This window comes from Styela clava, chromosome 7 (assembly GCF_964204865.1).
Source record: "Styela clava chromosome 7, kaStyClav1.hap1.2, whole genome shotgun sequence".
Taxonomy (NCBI): domain Eukaryota; kingdom Metazoa; phylum Chordata; class Ascidiacea; order Stolidobranchia; family Styelidae; genus Styela; species Styela clava.
In genome coordinates this window covers 8,762,465-8,780,955 of record NC_135256.1, presented here as the reverse complement: position 1 = coordinate 8,780,955, position 18,491 = coordinate 8,762,465, and the positions used below count along the sequence as shown (strand labels likewise).

Here is an 18,491-nt window from a genome sequence, read left to right as displayed (position 1 = left end):
ATTTATAAGTAAATCATGTCTTGATCAATTTTTCAAATTTTTATTGTTACAGGACTCGAAGACAGTGGCAAGATCTTGCATTCTGTTTGTCTTTGTTGTCGTATTCTGAAAAATCCATTCGAAAATTACAAGAAAATTTCACTTGTTTTGCCGATAAATTATTTGACGAACAAGTCTATCAATGTTTTGCAGGAATTATAAACAAGTCCAAAAAAATCGCAAAACCGGAAGTAAAGGTAATTTTTAATTCTTGAATTTGTTATCAGCTGGAATTTTTTTGAAAAAAAAAAATTGATCGAAGCAAAGCCACACAAAGTCACCCACGCCCACTCATATATATATAGAATTCTGCTAATAGTGAATCGGACTGAACCCCTAGTCTACTGATTGTAATGTCTGGCTGGAATGTTTAGTTTTAGCGATTTTGGTATGTATGATTTATGAAGTTTTGATTTGAAGTTCATTACTTATCGATCTTAAGATCGGATATTTATTAAGGTAAGGTATTTGTCTGTTTGTTTGTTTGTCTGTCTGTTAGATGCACGCGATATCTCTCGAAAGCGAGATTGAATCTGCTCCAAATTTTGCATGTGCATTCACCATAGCTCGGACCAGAAGCCTATTGATTTTGGATGAATTATGTCGTATAATTAGCGAGTTATTATTTAATTAGTGATGGGACAAACGGTGTCACTATGGAGTGAGAGCGCTGTCTTGGGGGATTCCCTAACTTTCGATCGATAGGATTTCGGTCTCCGACCGATATTCTCGTTTTGATTTTGATTTGCAAAAAATCTAATTGTCTATCATTGAAGAATGTAATGTTTATCATATCTCATGATTTTGCCGCACGGTAGATAACTTCATAAAACTTATAAAATGTAATAAACTGAACAAAATTATTCCGAACTGCCTGCTTTTGAAAATATACATCTGTGTAGTGTTTTATTGATACAATATTGAACCTGTTATATTAACAATATTTTTACAGTGCAGTTATTATTAAATTTATAATTATTACCCAGTTAAATTGATCAAACTAGGATTCCTCAATTTATTTAACCCATTTATTTCTCTCAGGTTCAAGTAGATGAGTTAGAGGTGTTAATTGATGAATGTCATCAGAAAGGTGTTAGCGACGATCAAACAGCTGCTAAAGCGGCAGCAGTTGTAAAGAAATCAAGGTATTTTTAGTTTTAACTATTCAAGTCCTATTTTTTCATTATTTTGGTTTATCAGGTTAATTTATTTTGTACAGACAAAGTTTTAACTCGTAGCTTTGAGGTAAGGCTGTGTAGTCAAGGAAACACTCAACCCACCCTTAACTCTAAGCCTTTTAACAAACTACTCCTAATTCGAGGTTGACAAAAATTTTGACTCTGACGATGGCCCCCAACCCCAGGTTATGGGTCATTATGGCGTTGACTTCAGCTCCAAATTTTGATAACAATAGCTTTTGCGCACCCATTTTTTAAATATGCATAGTGAACTCGACGTTAAGTTGGGTTTCTGTCGAAACTTCGGTTATCATCATTTGAAGTCCTAGGAACTTGAAATTTCCATTCTTGATTTTAGGGAGCTCTTATAAAAAATCTTTTTTATTATTTTTGTGTATAATTGATTTTAAACATTCGACATACATTGTGTTTCTAACAGGAGGATTTCAAGCATACGATCGCCAAGAAACGTTATCGCATGGCCCGCAAAATCACCATTGCCGAAAGAGGGGTTTCCTGGTGTTGCAGGTATAGTAAATAGCATTAATAGCATTAATGCTCTTTCCCAGGGATGGGCAAAGTCGATATTAATATTTATAATACAACATAACGATTTTTGTTTTTATTTTAATTTTTGAAATGTTTAATTCAATTATTGGATTGCTTTCATTTAGGAATAATTTTTTTGTCTGTTTGAATTTTAACTGTCTCTTGTTGAGTGGGAGTCGTATGAAACTCCAAATCTTGGATGATGCATAATGTTGGAAATTCTCATTCTCTGCTTGCTTATATTTTCATCGCTATTTTCAAAGCCATGTATTTTTCTCAGCAAATTGCTCATTTTTTCATGAGTTTTCTTTGCATGATCTTAATTATTCATTTTCTTTTTTTGATTAGACATGTACGTATACATCTTATTCAATGATTAAGCTAACTTTATTAAGTGTAAAACAATTATCCAAAGACTATTTGGATCTGTTATTGCAAGTCTCGTTCGACCTGCTGCGTACTTTTCCGGGACTGATTGTCGGTTTAAACTACGGATGTCCTTATATCGTTAGTTTCGTTCTGAAAATTTGATTTCACAATTAATTTGGAATTTGAATATTCAGCATGGCTAACATATTGTTTTGTATATTTTATTTTTACTCAAAATTAGGCTTGTTTCATCGGAAATTTACTGCAAAAATGACATTTTACTTAAAATCTGAAATTTCTTATTTTCTCAAAATAGATATTTTTGACTAACGTTAATTCGAAATTTGGGCATTCCTAGTTTCGATTTTGACCACTATGGTCATTTTATAAGTGTAAGGTTTAAGTTAGTTATACTTGCGCAATATTTTTATATTTTTTATCGCATTACGCTGAATACCGCATTTCGTTTCACGAATCGCTACGCGTTTTCAGTTTATCCTAATCGCCGATCAATAGATGCTGATTTAGGGTAGGTAATTTTTTTTGGTGGATTTTTTTTGTTATTGCTACCGGTAGCTTGGATGTGACAGGGTAGATAGACCACAATTGCAGTTATTAGTGTAGTTTATTACTTTTTTCTTTTTGTAAGTATAAAGGGGAAATTGTTCTGGGTGTGATTTCAAACCATTTTTAAAGTGTGTTATATAAATGTGAGTGCTCAATAAGGTTTCTGTCATAATATATTCAGAAAAAATGCTTCAATTTTAATTAAAAAGTAATGAATATTAAAAAAGTAATAAAAAATAAAATGAAAGATATTCCTGATTGCCTGATATAAATTTTTCTCAATTCTAGTAGCTGCACATTCGAAAATTATGATTTCAATAATGTTTTTTGATGATTCATTCACTTGCAACATCACATGATAAATATTCTTATGACGATGCAAAAAATCTTGATGTTGGATATCTGTTGTTTATAATTCATCAGTTGATTATCTGTGGTTCGACAAATACCATTGATTTGAAAATAAATTTTCAGATGCTGCACATTTTGTATTTATTATTTCTATTTTTCGAGTTGGGTCTATCTATTTTGTCCATCCCTGGATTAATTTAAGTAATGTTACTTTACTTAATTTACTGTACTATAATTATTGTTTAAAATATATTTTTTATAAACATTCTTCAACCATACCAGGCCATACTTCAGGAATGAAAGATCTTCTCGATTTAACATCATTACAAGAAGTAATTAGAGCAAAATATTCGAACTTTGTACCTCCGTCACCTGGTAAATATTCTAGTTTTAATTATCTTGGAACTTATGGAATATAAATTTTACAATTATCAACGCTGGTTTCAAAGTTGGATATCGATTTGCTGTTTGAAAGTTTAAATAAATAAAACAACAAAATTGAATAAACATGATGATTTATATCTGTCACCAGTAATTACCCCAGTAATAAATGTTGACCTTTTCCCATTTTCAACTCTGCAGGCATGCGTCCCACTCCATTGTTATCCCTCAAATGTGATTTTAAGATAACTTTATTTCCTTTAAAAAAAAGCAGAAAAAATCAAAACAAATTTATGTATCCAGGTATCTCATCAACCGCATCTAGCCAGTTCACACCTTCATCACCACGGAAACGTACAATGTCAACGGATTCCAATTCTTCTTTAACCATTAAGTGCAAAAGAACTGAATTTTTTGGCTACACACCATCGTGTCAAATTCAGGTAGTAATGTCGTTAAATTTAATCTTTCACAGCTACTATGTCAATTCAATGGAATAATAATGATAATTGATGGCACCTGGTTCTAAGCGTTAGGGACATGCTTGCCATAGCCTCTGGCTACTTAGCATGGCTCCGCAGACTTGAATCCTGTGGGGGAATGGGGGATCATTATGTATGGCTGGATTCGCACTGTCACAGGGGGTGGTTTGTGTAACCATAGGTCAGTTACGGCTTCTTAGATTATCAAGTTCATACATCTCGAACAAATGACTGGCTATTTATTCTCATACAGCACATGGACTGTTAACAGGAGGAGAGACCGTGTTTCGTCATACGATTGTCTCGTCGGCTTTTCTTGCCCCAGGATAATATGAAAACCCTATTCCATGTGTATACTTTAGTCATATTCTTTTTTTCATTATTCTAATGAAGCTTATATTAAAAATAGAAATTATTGTAAAACTATTTTCAGAAACTTGGTAAAAAGATCACTGGAAACGAATCTACAAAATTATAAGTAAACTTCATTTTTCATTTCACACGAAGTGGAAATTGTTGTTCTTGTTTGTTCTGTTGTATTGGTGTTGTGAAAAATGTCTTTGAAACGCTGTTTCGGCCTACGTTCTATATATTTGAGCATAGCCATTTTGTTTCATTGTTTCAAACAGCTTCTCATGGCTAGCGATTGCTAAGATTTGCTTAACCAGTAGCTTGTATGGTTTGTGACTTCGGCTCCCCCAGGATTAAAATGTAAATCCTATTTTATTTGCCACTCATTTATTCATTTTTTTTTAGGATATACCAGGCCATATCTGTTGCACCTGTCATGCTGAAGGATTCTGTTGCAAGTCAAGATGGATTAGAATTTGATATCGACAAAACAATAAAGAATTCTTACTTTTCTGCATTTTCTTCAGCAAAATTTGATTTTCAGTTCGTTTTTATCAAAAAACACTCTTTTGAACTATGCATTAATGTACATGGTCTGTAATTAACAACACTGCTCAGTTTGTATCAAAATTAGGAAATATCAGATTTGGGTCATGTTGTCCAAATTTGGCACATCATATAATATTGTATTCAAAATCGGAATTTTTTGTTATCATTCGATTCTAGAATATATATCTATTTCGATTTGTGCATTCTAGTTGGTACTGGAGAAGAACGTGCTACACCCTAGTGATTGATATTACTTGGCACTACCATTTTAGGAATAATGGTGCAGGTTGCCCTTATCATTTTCTCAATTTTTTATTCGTTTTCACTTCGTTTATTAATAACAAGCGTGTATTTCTTGCCAATCGTTGGCTACAAATATTCAGAAAACATTGAATAACAATTTTAAAATAAGGTTTTACATAAATACATGTTTTTAAAGATTTTGGATCTGGAAATTTTTTTGTGTTATTTCTCATAAAATTTCTTTGTTGTTGCCATTGTTGGTTTCATGTATATCATACAAGGTTAAGAGTATAATATTATGTTAATTGTAGTTTTCAATTGTACTTCTGAAAAAATTTAGCAAAAATAATATCGAATCTGATAGCCACTCCTTTCGAAAAGGTGGTTCTGATGCGTGAATGATTAAAACAGGGATTCTCAGCAGTTCAGAACAAATCAAGTACCTTGTGTAGAAAGCCCATGCCACTAATGCGAAAATGTCAGATTTGAGAAAAATACCCCGCCAGCATATTTTGAGTGCTGCAGATTGCGCTCGCCACGTTTCAAGTAATCAAAATAAAGAATTGGCAATTATCCGATCAGGAATGATTTGAAAATTGGAATTTTCAGCCCTAACTAGATATTTACTAATTTTTTATTTTGAGCGGTGGCAGAGGCGTCTACGAAAGATCCCAAATCAATACGAAATTATATTCAAATTTTGAAATTTGTGGTTTTAGGAATAATTCATGATCAAAATGGTGACGACCAAAAAATACCTTTCAATCATTTTATTGAAACTCTAAAAAGGCAGAGACAATAAAATCACAGTTTGTTCCAACCCTTCTGTATTTCTCAGTTGAAAACTCTTTGATTGAATATACTGACTTCTACTTGTTTATGTTAAACATCATCCAATTTAAATATAATCCATGTTTGAAGGTATTATTTTAGACTGTATTCAGAATATTAGAATACGCGTTTATATTACCAGATGTGTCTTACTGACATCTTGCTGTGTTAATTTGTATTTAATGAAGATAAACTGCTTGGTTTAATTGTCACTGGCCATTTTAAAAATATCACCAATCTTGTACCTGTGAGCACACCATAAGTGAAATGTAGTCTCACAAGTTTCCCAATTATTTAATCATTGTAAAATCAACACTTTCAAAATGAGTGGTTAATGGTGATCTATTGTAATTTGTCTGATTTGATGAATTGTTGAGCTCTAAAGCAGAGGATCCCAAATTTCACAAACCCCCAATCAGTGGTTGTATTCAAGTGGTTCACTCGAATCCCTTTTTGGAATGTCATGCTATTCAGCGAACATGATCTTGATTTTTGGAGGTATCTATAACTTTAGTATGGTTTCCTGGTTAGCGAGTCCAATAGCTCCCAACCATATGGTTTATGTAATTCAAATAATAATGCATTGAAAAATAAATTAAAATTAAAGTACGGCAATAAAAAGATTTATACTATGTGTAATAATCAATGCGAACTTATTTTGTGAGCAACTATCATTTTATGGCTGAATGTCCGACATCACCATTCATACTTCTCTCAATGTTAATTTCATATTATTTTTTGGCAATAGGAAGTAGTTTTTGGGAAATGGATTAATATATGTATGGAAAATATTGATGACTGAAAATGGTACAACTTTGGCCCTCATTGAATCTTTTCTAAATACATATTGGATACTGTGCTTATTGTTGTTCTGATTTTTACTTATTTCTTTCTGTTTGTACAATTTTGCTGTTGCTGTTTTCTTTCAATTTCTTACGATATTCTATTCTCAGATCACTTTGAATTTCAATAAACATTGTAAAAAATATACATTGTAGATGTCTGCTGTGTTATGATGGATGCTGCCCAGACTAACTTCTTCATCAGGGCAACTTAGATATAGAAATATTTTTGCGTTGGCTAGCATACTTCAATGGTGAATTATAGTCATAAATTCAACTGAAAATGAATTTCAAAAGCAATGGTATAGAGATTTTCATACAAGCGGAACAAAAGAAACGACTTTCGACCAATTACATGATCAAGCTCTCTCATAAAATAGAAAAAATCCTATTCAATTACTTCATATTGCCAACTTTTGTTTGAACATGATCAAATAATATGCCTCAAATACATAATTTCCTGTTTTCTCATATCCAATCACGTTTACCCTTTCTTACTAGTCTTATTTCTCGTTTATAAACTTTAAATTAATATTTCAGCAAAACCTGCTCAAACTGGACGCAAGAAACGAACAGTTCGGTCATCTAGTGAAGAAGAGTCTGTTGATGATTCAAAAAGTTCTGGAGATGAACAGGAAACTCAACAAAATGTGGTGGGTAAAGCATTAAATTCATCAGTTGTACATAGTAGAGCAAGGGTGGACAACATACGGCCCAGGGGTGGGCAACTTCTCTAGTCTGCGGGCCAGATGTGGGAAGATGAAGTCCTCTGCGGGCCGGATTATTACAAAATATACTTCGGTATCCAATCTCTGTCAACTTTACGTTTCTTGGGATATTCCATGTTTGATAAAACTTAATATATAATCAATTTCTAAAATGTATTTATATTTAGAGTCTAAATATAACTGATAACAGTAGTTGGGAATGTTTACAACGCTCTCTGCTTTGAGCGTATATTGTTTGTTTGACAAGTGTGCTAACGCAATTGTTTGTTCACCAAGGCAATTGGCAACCCTTCAACTTTCAAGAATGTTGTGTCGGACCACATTACAGAGTGTGGTTGGATACAGTCAGCGGGGCCGAGTTGCCTAACTAAACGTGGTAGGTTAACATGGTGGAAGGTCTTGTTTACAAATACATTACAATATGCAACAATATTATCAGTCTAATAATGGATAGTGCGCACTAAAGTCTCACAAGCTTGCCCGTTGTGTAATACGAGCTTATTTTTTAAAATTCTGAAAAGCTCCACGGCATACCTGAGAATTTTTCACTTTACACAGTTTGAGAAACGCTACTTTAGACTTTATCTCGATATTCATCAACCTTGGTATTGTGGAGGCTCTCAAGGCTACGGTGATGGCAGTTCAGATGGTACTCCTGAAGTATGCGCACCAAGATGTCGCACAACCTGAACGGCTGAACCTTAACCTGGTACACAACCTGAGTTTAGGTTGTGCGCCATCTTGGTGCGCATAATTCAGGAGGTCCGTTCAAATATATCATTGTTTCTTATAGGAATCTCGACCTGCTAGAGTAACAAGAAGAGCAGTGAGAAGATCAACAAGAACTGAGACGAGGGTTGTCATCAATTTTTCAAGCGATGATGAAGCTGATGATGACAATGAGGAAATAGAAGATGATGTCAAGGGTATTTTTTCTAGACATGAAATTTTTAATATTAAGTTCTAACTTTAATCTGCTGTATTTAACTATTTAAATTTAATCGAATGTTCTCTACATGTCCACCAAACTACATATTTCCATTAGAAACACTGCTTGAAGATATCAGGCTGAATAGTTGTCATCGTATTACTCAGGATATTACCAAAAGACAAAATCATAAATCTAGAAAGTTAAAGAGTTGTGTTGTTTGGCAGATTTCCTATGTAAGTAAGCTTAGCCATTGTTTTAACCCAAATTTCATCTATTTTGAAAACCAAATGCTGATTATATAAGCTTGACCTTGGGTAACTTTTTCTACGGCTAACCATGCTATATATGTGTGCATTGCTTCTTTATTTCAGAAAATATTGCCGTTGTTGAACCACCTGCCGTAGATCTGGAGGAAGCATCAGATATAGATAGTCAAAACAGTACTCCGATAAGAAGGAAGAAAACACCAAAGCGAAGAATGACTCGCTCAATGTTGCGTGCTTAATAATGTTGAAAAATCAGTTGGTTTCGTTCAAATCAAGAAGAATTAAAATTTGTACTAAACTGTAAATGTATATAGATATTATCAGGAAATTAATGGAAAGTAGAAATTGAAAAAAAAAATATTTATCTGTATATTGGTTTTGTTCACCATATGTGTTTACTTATGACAATCATAAACTTATTGCTGGTGCATAGAGAAAATTCCTAAGTCCAACCTAGTTGATTCGGTACTCCTGTAGTATGTGTACCAGGTCAGCGTTCAGGTTGTGTGCCATCTTGGTGCACATACTTCGGGAGTGACGGGGAATGTCTTTGTTGGCCAAGTGGCCCCCTGCCCATAGGTTTCTGTCCTTTTACTCAACCTGATGTAAAGTAGGCGAACAAAATTAGTTACCTCCATATTGGTACACATACTTCTGGAGCGCTGTTGATTCACTGCCATTTTCATTTTTTCACAATTAGCTGCATTTGATACCTTCTTTATATTACTTGTTTATCTATAATTTGTATTTCATTTTTCAATCAGTCGCCAAACTCGTGCATTTGTTTTTCTAAATGTATTACACAGATAATGATTTATTCATCTCTTCAGAGTGCTGAGAAATCTGTAGAATGTCACAACAATTTGAATAACTCTTCTATTGCCCACTTGTTCTCAATTGACATGCAATGCCATACAGTTTCTTTAGTCTTGTGCAGGTCTGTGGATTCTGGGAAAATTTATGATCAACTTCAACTCTTGAGCTCACCAATTGGGTACTCAAGACTCCAGGTTGATGGAAATTTTTGACTCCAGCGCCGAACTCTGTGGAGATTTTGACAAACACTTTGGCATTTTGAGTTTCTGTATAAAATTTTTACCCGGATACTCACAGATTTTAAATTCTCTCGAAATTTGAAATTACGACTTTGACTCCTCTGTGGTGTAGTAGTTAAAAATGAAAGTTAAGTCTTTTGAAAATGTCTTGTAGGAGTGAGTGATAGCCAACTTCAAACTTTTTTGGAACAATATAATTTATAATAGTTTTCAACTAGAGGAATTTTCGAAAAAAAAAACAATTGTTAAGGCTGTTTATTAAAGTGGGACTGCTTTTGATGGATTTTTTGAGAGTTATGTTGTAAATAAATATATTTGTGCAAAATGTACTTTTGATCCGAGTATGATATGCATTTCACTTTCGTCTGAACATCGTTTAGCGGTAAGTGATATGGTTTATGTGATATTATAAACCTGGTAGTAGATTGCAAGGAGAAAGAGCTCGATATTAAAAAGTGATTTAAATAAGTGAATGAGTAACATAAGCCGTTACATGCACGCGTCGTCGCAATTGGGGTTGGGACCCCAGGATTTGGACCGTTATTTTCTCAATCCCGATTCCGCAATTATTTCCTAAAAATCCCCATATACAAATGGATTATATATATATACCATTTTATTTAATACTTATTTTGAGAAACAAAAAACATCCACGCTTACAGTTTTAGTAAGTCAGACTAAGTGGAATTATTGTGCAAAATTTTACCAAGGAATTGTTATATGCAGGCTTGTACATGTGATGGGACAGCACACATTTGTATTTCTCATGGGACTAGGGTTGCCAACTTTGTGTTAAAACATTCCGGGACACCTTAAGGACTAGAATTTGAAAACTGATGAAACAAAAGCTTGTGAACCACGAAAGACATCAAAAGAAGCGCTGGGCGTCGAAGAGTGATCATCCCGCGGAGTTATTTTCATGATTTGAAGCCTCTCAATAATTTTACCTTGATCAAAAAAATTGAATGTTGAATCGTTGAGGCATAAATACAAACGAATCAAGTAGATCTCGAACTTTTTAAGCCGCGACCCTTCATAATAATTTAGCAAGTCTCGCGCCCCACCTCGAAAATAACTTGCTCACAATAAGATACAAATAACAGATAGTACTGCGAACGTAAATAATTGTTTTTGGCTGACATAATAAGAAATGTAAATTTCCAAAATAGGGCGGGCAAGATCAAATCTAACGAATATTTTTATTGCTAATTAGCTTCACGCCCCCTCAAAAAATTGTCTACGCCTCCCTTGCGGGGCGCATCACCGTTTGAGAACCACTTATCAAATCCTATGTTCACCTTTACTTTCAACTTTCCTTCTTTACCTGCCTTCAACCGTTTACAGCTACAGAACCGCTTTAAAACTACCTGCGTTTTTTTCAATTGATATACCCAATTGCAATGATGCTCTCAAATTAAGGTGACTTATGTATATATGCAATCCATCTTGCAATTGTTTTAATTATTTGATTGTTATGTCACCAGGAAGTCACAGTTGGCGAAACATGTCTTGTCGACAAGTTTCAACTCAGTCCTATTTGGATGACCCATACAGATATTCGCGTGAATTACATCCGTTTCCACTTTTAAACGAAGTCAGCAACCTTACATAGCCTTCTATCTTAGAACGCTGTGGTTGTCAGTAAATTCCGGGACACACGTAGCCCAGCGCGGGACACGGGACGCCATACGTCAATTTAGGGACTGTCCCGGCCATTCCGGGACGGTTAGCAGCCCTACATGGGACACGAAAACCGTATGATTTCGTATGAAATGATGGTAAAACATTTTGTTATGGCTTTCAAGTTCATATATTCAAGCATAGCTCTCTTGTTAGTTATAAAAAGCAAAATATATTCAGCATTAAAAATATATATACGCCGTGAGGGGGTTATAAACACGTGTATAATAGTTATGAATATAAAGTTAACAAGACCGTTAATTTTGTTGTTTTGCATGTCTATTCGTACATGTAGTCCTATTTAGTAGACGCTAAACCTAAATTTAACAATTTTTATTGAATTTTAATCCAATGGAATCCTCCATGCGATGGGACAGGCATATTTGCTATGGGAATGAACTCAAAATAGCATTCAAGACTCACGCCTTCACGCAATGACTTTAAATACGAAAATAAAACAGCCCTAATGAAAAAGTAGACTATTCTTTTCAATTCAAGAGTCTTGCTGCACACTAACACTAACAGCAAGACTCTTGAATGGAATAAAATATCATTTTCACTCTTGCTACAGCATCCTTGCGTTCTACGCATACGGATCCACCAGCGCGATAACATAGAGCAAGGAACGGTAGTTAGTTTCACGAAACCCCAACTGTTAGTTACTAAATAGTGTGCCGCGATATAAAAAGATTGGGAACCACCGACCTAGATTTTTTTCAATTTACATCTACCGGTACTTACTTTTTGTTCTTTAAAATATAGTAACAGACTTATTTAATGGGTGCCGGTGCTCGATAACCAGTACTGTTTTCCTGCGTCTCCTTCACCTTGAAATATGGCCTATTTATAATTTATTGCAATTTGTATGTTTGTGCGTATTAAGTATGTAAGTATGGTGAAAAATAAACTACTGATTACTGATAGATGATTTAATATTTCTGCGCCGATATTACATAAAATAAATAGGTGATTTTATTGTCATGCACAAGTTGTTTCAATCCTTTACTTGATCCCGAAAAATCCCGGGATTATACGGCTCAATCCCCGGATATCCCGATACCGGGATTTCAAAAAGTGGTCCCGAAATCCTAACCCTAGTCGCAATCAGCCAAGATACCAAAACACTGTATAACATTATATGTGCATCGCATTCTTTGTCAAGTTTATTTTTTCCAAACAGTAAAAAACGTAGTACACAACGGGAAAATGATAATTACGGTTTTACTGAGGAAACTGGTTATCGAGCGGCGACTTCCAAGATTCCAATATCGAATTTAAAAATTAAAATTTTCAGAATTTATAAACTACTGTTATTGACTCGACTACCGACCGTATGAAATTTTGCGAAATAACGAACTAACGTCGCTCACGAATTATTTTAGTTTATTTTTCAGCAAGTAAAAAATCACGAACACAAATTACAAGAAAATGATGTTTACAGTTTTACGGGGAAGGTCAGTCAGTAGTTTATTTTTCACCAAAATGTGAATGCACTTACCGTAAAAAATAAATTAAAAGTTAAATGAACGATTGTGATCATAATTTGTTCTACATAAACACACGTATGATACCTTAATAAGTTCTGATTTTGTGGTTATGCTAACGTAGTTGTGTACATCTCTGTTAACTTTTTACATCACAATATTGTTGCATATTACAATTGTAAAGGTTTGAGTATAATGCTAGACTGCTATGCCGATGCCGAACTGACATTAACTACTAAAGCTGGGGATTTTTGAATACTTGCTAATTTCGTCACTCAGTCAGTTCGCGCCGAGATGTCATTGCAATATGAATCAGGTTTTATCAATAACTCCACTAGTCACTGGGAAGAAAATAGTCGTCTGTTCATCACTAATAACGGCCCACTACGTCAAATGGCCACAGATCCGTTTCAATGCGTGCTGGGTCGTTCTAAACGGCGCTCCAGAAGTATGTGCACCAAGATAGCGCACAACTGATAAACCCTAATCTGGTACACATACTATGTTCAGGTTGTGCGCCATCTTGGTGCACATACTTTGGGAGCACCTGCTAAACTGGCATTAAATACTAAAGCCGGGAATACCTAATAACTTAATAATCGAATCTTGATTACTAAGATATTTTCATATTTAAACATGATTGTATGCAAACTTTTATTTTAATAAGTCCTCAAGGCATATAAATTACTGAAAACATAGAATCCATCATTCAGTCAGTTCGCTAAGTCGTCACTCACAATAAAAATCATGTTTCATCAATAACTCACTAATTAACTAAATTGGATTTTAGCCCAACAATGACAAATGCGCCCTAGTTAACACTTTCAGGCACACAAGGCTGGTTATTAAATGAAACGACGTCCCGACTTCACAGCTACAACTATAAAAGACTATAAAACAATATTATCAAATATTCTAGCTGAAACAATGCGCAATTATAAAAATACCTATGTTGAATAGACAGTTGCCGCGTCCGTTGTCGCCTCGATCTACTTGTTCCGCAATCCGGACAGAATCTGCATGATAAAATAAAGTTAGATATCGGTCTTCAATAGGAATAGTTGCTGATCGTAAACAGCAGTGGCGATCGCGCACAAGCGGGGCGTAGACAATTTTTTAGATTGCGTTTAGCTAATTAAAAATATAAAGATTTGTTAGATTGATCTTTCCCGTCTTATTTTGGATATTCACTTTCTTTTTACGTATTTTAACATGTATATTTGAATAAAGCACACTTTCGTTCAACTATCCGTTATTTGTAGTTTGTTAGCAAGTTATTTTTGAGGTGGGCGCGAAACTTCTAAAAAAGGCCCCGCTTAAAATGTTTGAGAACCACTGCTATAGAGTTTCGTTTGAAGAATATTATATGCTTGGGTAATGAGTAACTACTGATTTGCAATTCAATTTCTCTAATCCATCTTGTGGATTAGTTATGAAATAAAAACTGGGGTTCTCAGTATAGTATAAAATTAGCCCCTGGGGGTGAACAGGGTAAATTAGCAATCAAGGAATTTTAACGTCGAAAATTTGATTTAACCCACCAAGATACACAAAACGAGTAGCGAGAGGAAGCAGCGCTGACAGAGAACTTATTTTGACAATCGTATATATTTGAGTTTTATACACGCTATCATCAAGTGTTTATTTGGTGGTAAAATCTGTCACCGCGGGCATTTCCGAGCTTTAGGATTTGTGTAATACGAGTTATTATGCTCTCACTACGGAGGTAGACCATGTTTCTTGGTTACAAACTAGCTAAGAGCTTTAATGTAAACATCGCACATTTCTACATTCAATACATTCTGCACCTTGAAGTTCTTGTGGCAAGTTTACAAAATTGGGAAAAAATAGGACTGAAATAGAAAATAAAGTTTGATAACCCTTGAAATAAAGCATATATATTCAAATCTACACAATAATATGGACCACTAACCGAATTTGGTCACGAGACTCACAAACGATAATACTCAAAATAAGGAACGCATTTGACTAAGAACGTGCTGGTAACTGATAAGCACTATAAATGTTTTTTTATTATTTTATTGTTTCAGAGAAGGAAACTTCTATATGTGGATAGTACTTACTTTAAAATTTACTTATTTAGCGTTATTGTACGTGGTATTAAAGTACACAACTACTTAAACCTTGAACGCTAGAGAGCGAGTTGTGCGCAACTATCTGATAAACCTGAAGAAAACTGAAACCAGAGTTGTTTACGCATAACAAGAAGAAATAGGCAAAAGGAAGAAGTATTTGATGATTGTGGACCTTAAGCTGAAGCACGCGCGCGTCTCCAGCAGGGTTTCAACATGATAACGAGTAAGTCATGGGAATCTTTAAATACTCTGGTGTAGGTTTGAATCATGTGGGGTTAAATTATGTGGAAGAGGATTGTTGGACTCCTGGTTTCCCTCTTGGACTCCTGGAGGTGATTTACGTACAACTGTTCCGTCATAACTCCACCATTGAGTTCATGCATCCAAGACTAATAATAACTAGCTAACTAATCCCGATAGACGATATGGACTGATCACCGGACGAGAAGCCGTAATGACCCCGTAATCAAGTCGTCTTACGAATTTCCTCTCCACTGTGATAAATATGGAAAGACAAATATATCTACACTTACTTGAACAATCTCTCGATTTGTGAGATTCGCTTTCACCTTATTCGCTTATCCTCGTAATCGGGACATAACCTGCATGATAAAATACAAGTTAAGAAACTATCGAATCCGAAATATTCCAGCTCAATTAAAAACGCCTTTATGATTTTAGCAAAAAAGAAACGAGAATATCGGTTGGAAACCGAAGACTTATCGATCGATAGTTAGGGGATCCCCCAAAACAGAAACTGCAGTTTCGATTCATCCGCTCTTGTAACTTGCGCACTGCGCATCGCACACACACACTCGGCGGGTCTCAAAATTCTCTCGCTTTACAAAAATCTAGATCACTATATCAATAATTGATTGATAACTCGCTAATTATACGACATAATTCGCCCAAAATCAATAGGTTTCTGGTCCGAGATAAGATGAATGCACATGCAAAATTTGGAGCAGATTCAACCTCGCATTCGCGAGATATCGCGTTCATCTAACAGACACACCGACAGACAGACAGACAGACAGACAGACAGACATACATACAGACAAATACCTATCAATATACTTACCGATCTTAAGATCGATAAGTAATGACCTCCGCCAATGTTATTTTGTATTCATTTTTATTTCACTCAACACATGTATGCCTATGACGGTACAGATAGAATGTTTCGGATTGGAATAATGATAGGAATTAATTTCAGTGTGAATTGAATGCAATTTATGAAACACGGCCACTGGCAAAGAGTAAGAGTAATTTTAGAGCAGTGTTCCAACCTTTATCGTTAAATTAAACTCCCTTCGCTTATTTTGGAACTTTTTTATTATTTTTTGACTTAAAGATCATGCGCACTCACACTTTTGTACAATTTAACTGTGTTATAATAATTCAATATAGTATTATTAATAATAAAGAAATTCAGAGTATTAGTAGCTGTATTTCGGCAAATACTGAGCAAAATTCTCCTCGTCCCGGAACGCTGAGGGAAATAAATTCAAAAGAGTCTATGATAAAAAGTTAACCTACCCGGCTTATGCTTGAGAAACGCCGGAAAGCCGTAAATTGCTCCACATGTTTTTCACTTACATTCAATACTTTCAAGCACTGATTGCCAATTTCTGAACCAAAATAAAACCACTGTAGAAAACACTGTACGTTGAAAATTTTTGAAGATAATTTCAATTTTCTTTTAATTAAATTGTTTAATCCATACTTGTTTTTGTCTCAGACGCAGTGGAAATACTACATAAATTTCATAAACAGTTTTCAGCTTCCACTAAATACATTAACGTCTAATTGCACACTACAATTTCGGTAACACAAACATCGGATTCTGATTATGCCCGTTAAGTATTATTAAAAAAATTGAATCTTTAAGTTTGTTTTAAAAATAAATCAGGATTCGAATTGCAAAAAATATATTTACTTACATACTTTCTTATATTTGAGACGTATCAGAAAGTCACTCCTTTTGCTTTCCAAATGAAAACGTTTCCTTTTTCGTTTGAAGAAATTCAATCACCGATTTCTAATTTCTGAAATATATATAAACAGAAAGAAGATACTAACAAGGAAATGAACATGAACAAAAAAACAACAACATAATAGAGCATAACGATGTGTACAGTTTGTGTCCAATAACAAGTAATTACCCCGTCTCTATCAGTCGTCACATGGGCTATATTTAATGACTGTGTTGATAAAAACTCACTTGTAGCTACCATGTACAGCTATGCCGAAGATTCCGTCTACTATCCACTTTTGTCTGCATGTGCAAAAGAAAATTGGAAGGGTAGTCCAGTGGTGGAAAACTTCGCAATTTTAATTGCTATACAAGACAAAAAAAATAGGACCTGGCATACTTCTTACAAAGGGTGAATTACTTATTGCGTATGACAGGTTTTTATCCTACTTATTGCCTTCATTAACAAAAACACTCGCAATGGTTGACAGAAATCTTACAAGGGTATTGGTTTTACAAAATACGAAAGTTACAAAGAATGAAACGACTTTAAGCCGGACTGCAGATGCGCAGTCATCAATTATATTCATACTTAACTGAATAAATGTTCATTCAACCGCATTTCCTCCAGCCGATCCCGATGCCAACAATTCCAGAATTTGTGATCCAATTCCACCCCAGATCAATAATTTTAGGCCTAATATTAGTCTAACTGCATTAGTAAACATATATCTGTAAAAACATATAAATTGCCTGCAAAGAAACGAGAAAGCTGTAAATGAAGCCAAATCATTCATAATTGCCGTTAGAATAAACGAATTTGTCAAACAGCCGAAACGACAAATAATTGGACGACCATTCCAAATATGGTGCTCCCGAAGTATGCGAACCAAGATGGCGGACATCGGAACGTAACATGGGTAATAGGTTGGGGTTAGGCGATAATTTTTTTCCAGTTTTCCTTATTTTAGTCCTATTATCAGTTCGAAGACTAGCCAAGAGCCTCCCGTAGTATTTATACCTAAAATTATGGCCTAACCCTAACCTATGGCCTAACCCTACACATATTACATTCCGATGTCCGCCATCTTGGTTCGCATACTTCGGGAGCCCCCCAAATATACGTTTCTCAGCGCAAGAGCCCAGTAGTATAAAATCTCCATATGTAATCAGATTCACGTTAAGGGTAATATAAGAAGACAATACAATGACACTGACGGAATCCTAACACTTGGTTTGACCAATATTGTATACTGTATTGCCATGCGGTTGTGCACTTATAAATGTAAATAAATTAACAGTTACCTTATTAATCCTTGATCGCCTCTCTTCAACTAAACTTCTGCGAGTCTTCGAGTCAGGAATTTTGCAACCATCGTCACTTTAATACTATGTTATGGCCAAACTGTATTATTATTCAGTTTATCTTTAGCTATTAGTTCATGTATCTTTCGTTTTCATTCCACTTCGACAGTCCCACTTGCCACTTGATAGACAATTGAATTGTAACAAATTTTCAATTGTTACTTTGCAAAAATCATCGA

At 34.7% G+C, this 18,491-nt stretch overlaps 1 protein-coding gene and 1 long non-coding RNA gene across 6 annotated transcripts in view; one reads left to right on the top strand and one right to left on the bottom strand.

The window, feature by feature from the left end:
* The window catches only part of LOC120327640 (condensin complex subunit 1-like), a 36,022-nt gene extending 26,546 nt beyond the window's left edge, over positions 1 to 9,476 (top strand). For 2 of the 3 annotated variants that reach the window (XM_078114160.1, XM_078114159.1), the window contains exons 24-29: positions 53 to 236; positions 1,081 to 1,184; positions 1,657 to 1,745; positions 7,273 to 7,385; positions 8,254 to 8,386; positions 8,763 to 9,476. In XM_078114160.1, coding sequence (XP_077970286.1) covers positions 53 to 236; positions 1,081 to 1,184; positions 1,657 to 1,745; positions 7,273 to 7,385; positions 8,254 to 8,386; positions 8,763 to 8,896 — 757 coding nt within the window. In that variant the 3' untranslated portion in view covers positions 8,897 to 9,476. Of the gene's footprint in view, positions 1 to 52; positions 237 to 1,080; positions 1,185 to 1,656; positions 1,746 to 3,335; positions 3,429 to 3,737; positions 3,878 to 4,672; positions 6,881 to 7,272; positions 7,386 to 8,253; positions 8,387 to 8,762 lie in introns of those variants that run through there. The other variant, XM_078114161.1, reaches the window with a different exon arrangement.
* Positions 9,477 to 13,516: 4,040 nt separating this feature from the next.
* On the bottom strand, positions 13,517 to 17,809 carry LOC120347269 (uncharacterized). 3 transcript variants are annotated; one of them, XR_013477343.1, is made up of 6 exons: positions 17,545 to 17,809; positions 17,197 to 17,250; positions 16,920 to 17,020; positions 16,512 to 16,603; positions 15,506 to 15,574; positions 13,517 to 13,892 (listed from the first exon to the last, which is right to left on the bottom strand). It is a non-coding gene; the product is annotated as an uncharacterized LOC120347269 (long non-coding RNA). The 3 variants fall into 3 exon arrangements; XR_013477344.1 differs by lacking the exon at positions 17,197 to 17,250 and having other exon boundaries at positions 16,916 to 17,020; XR_013477342.1 differs by lacking the exon at positions 17,197 to 17,250.
* Positions 17,810 to 18,491: the final 682 nt, after the last annotated feature.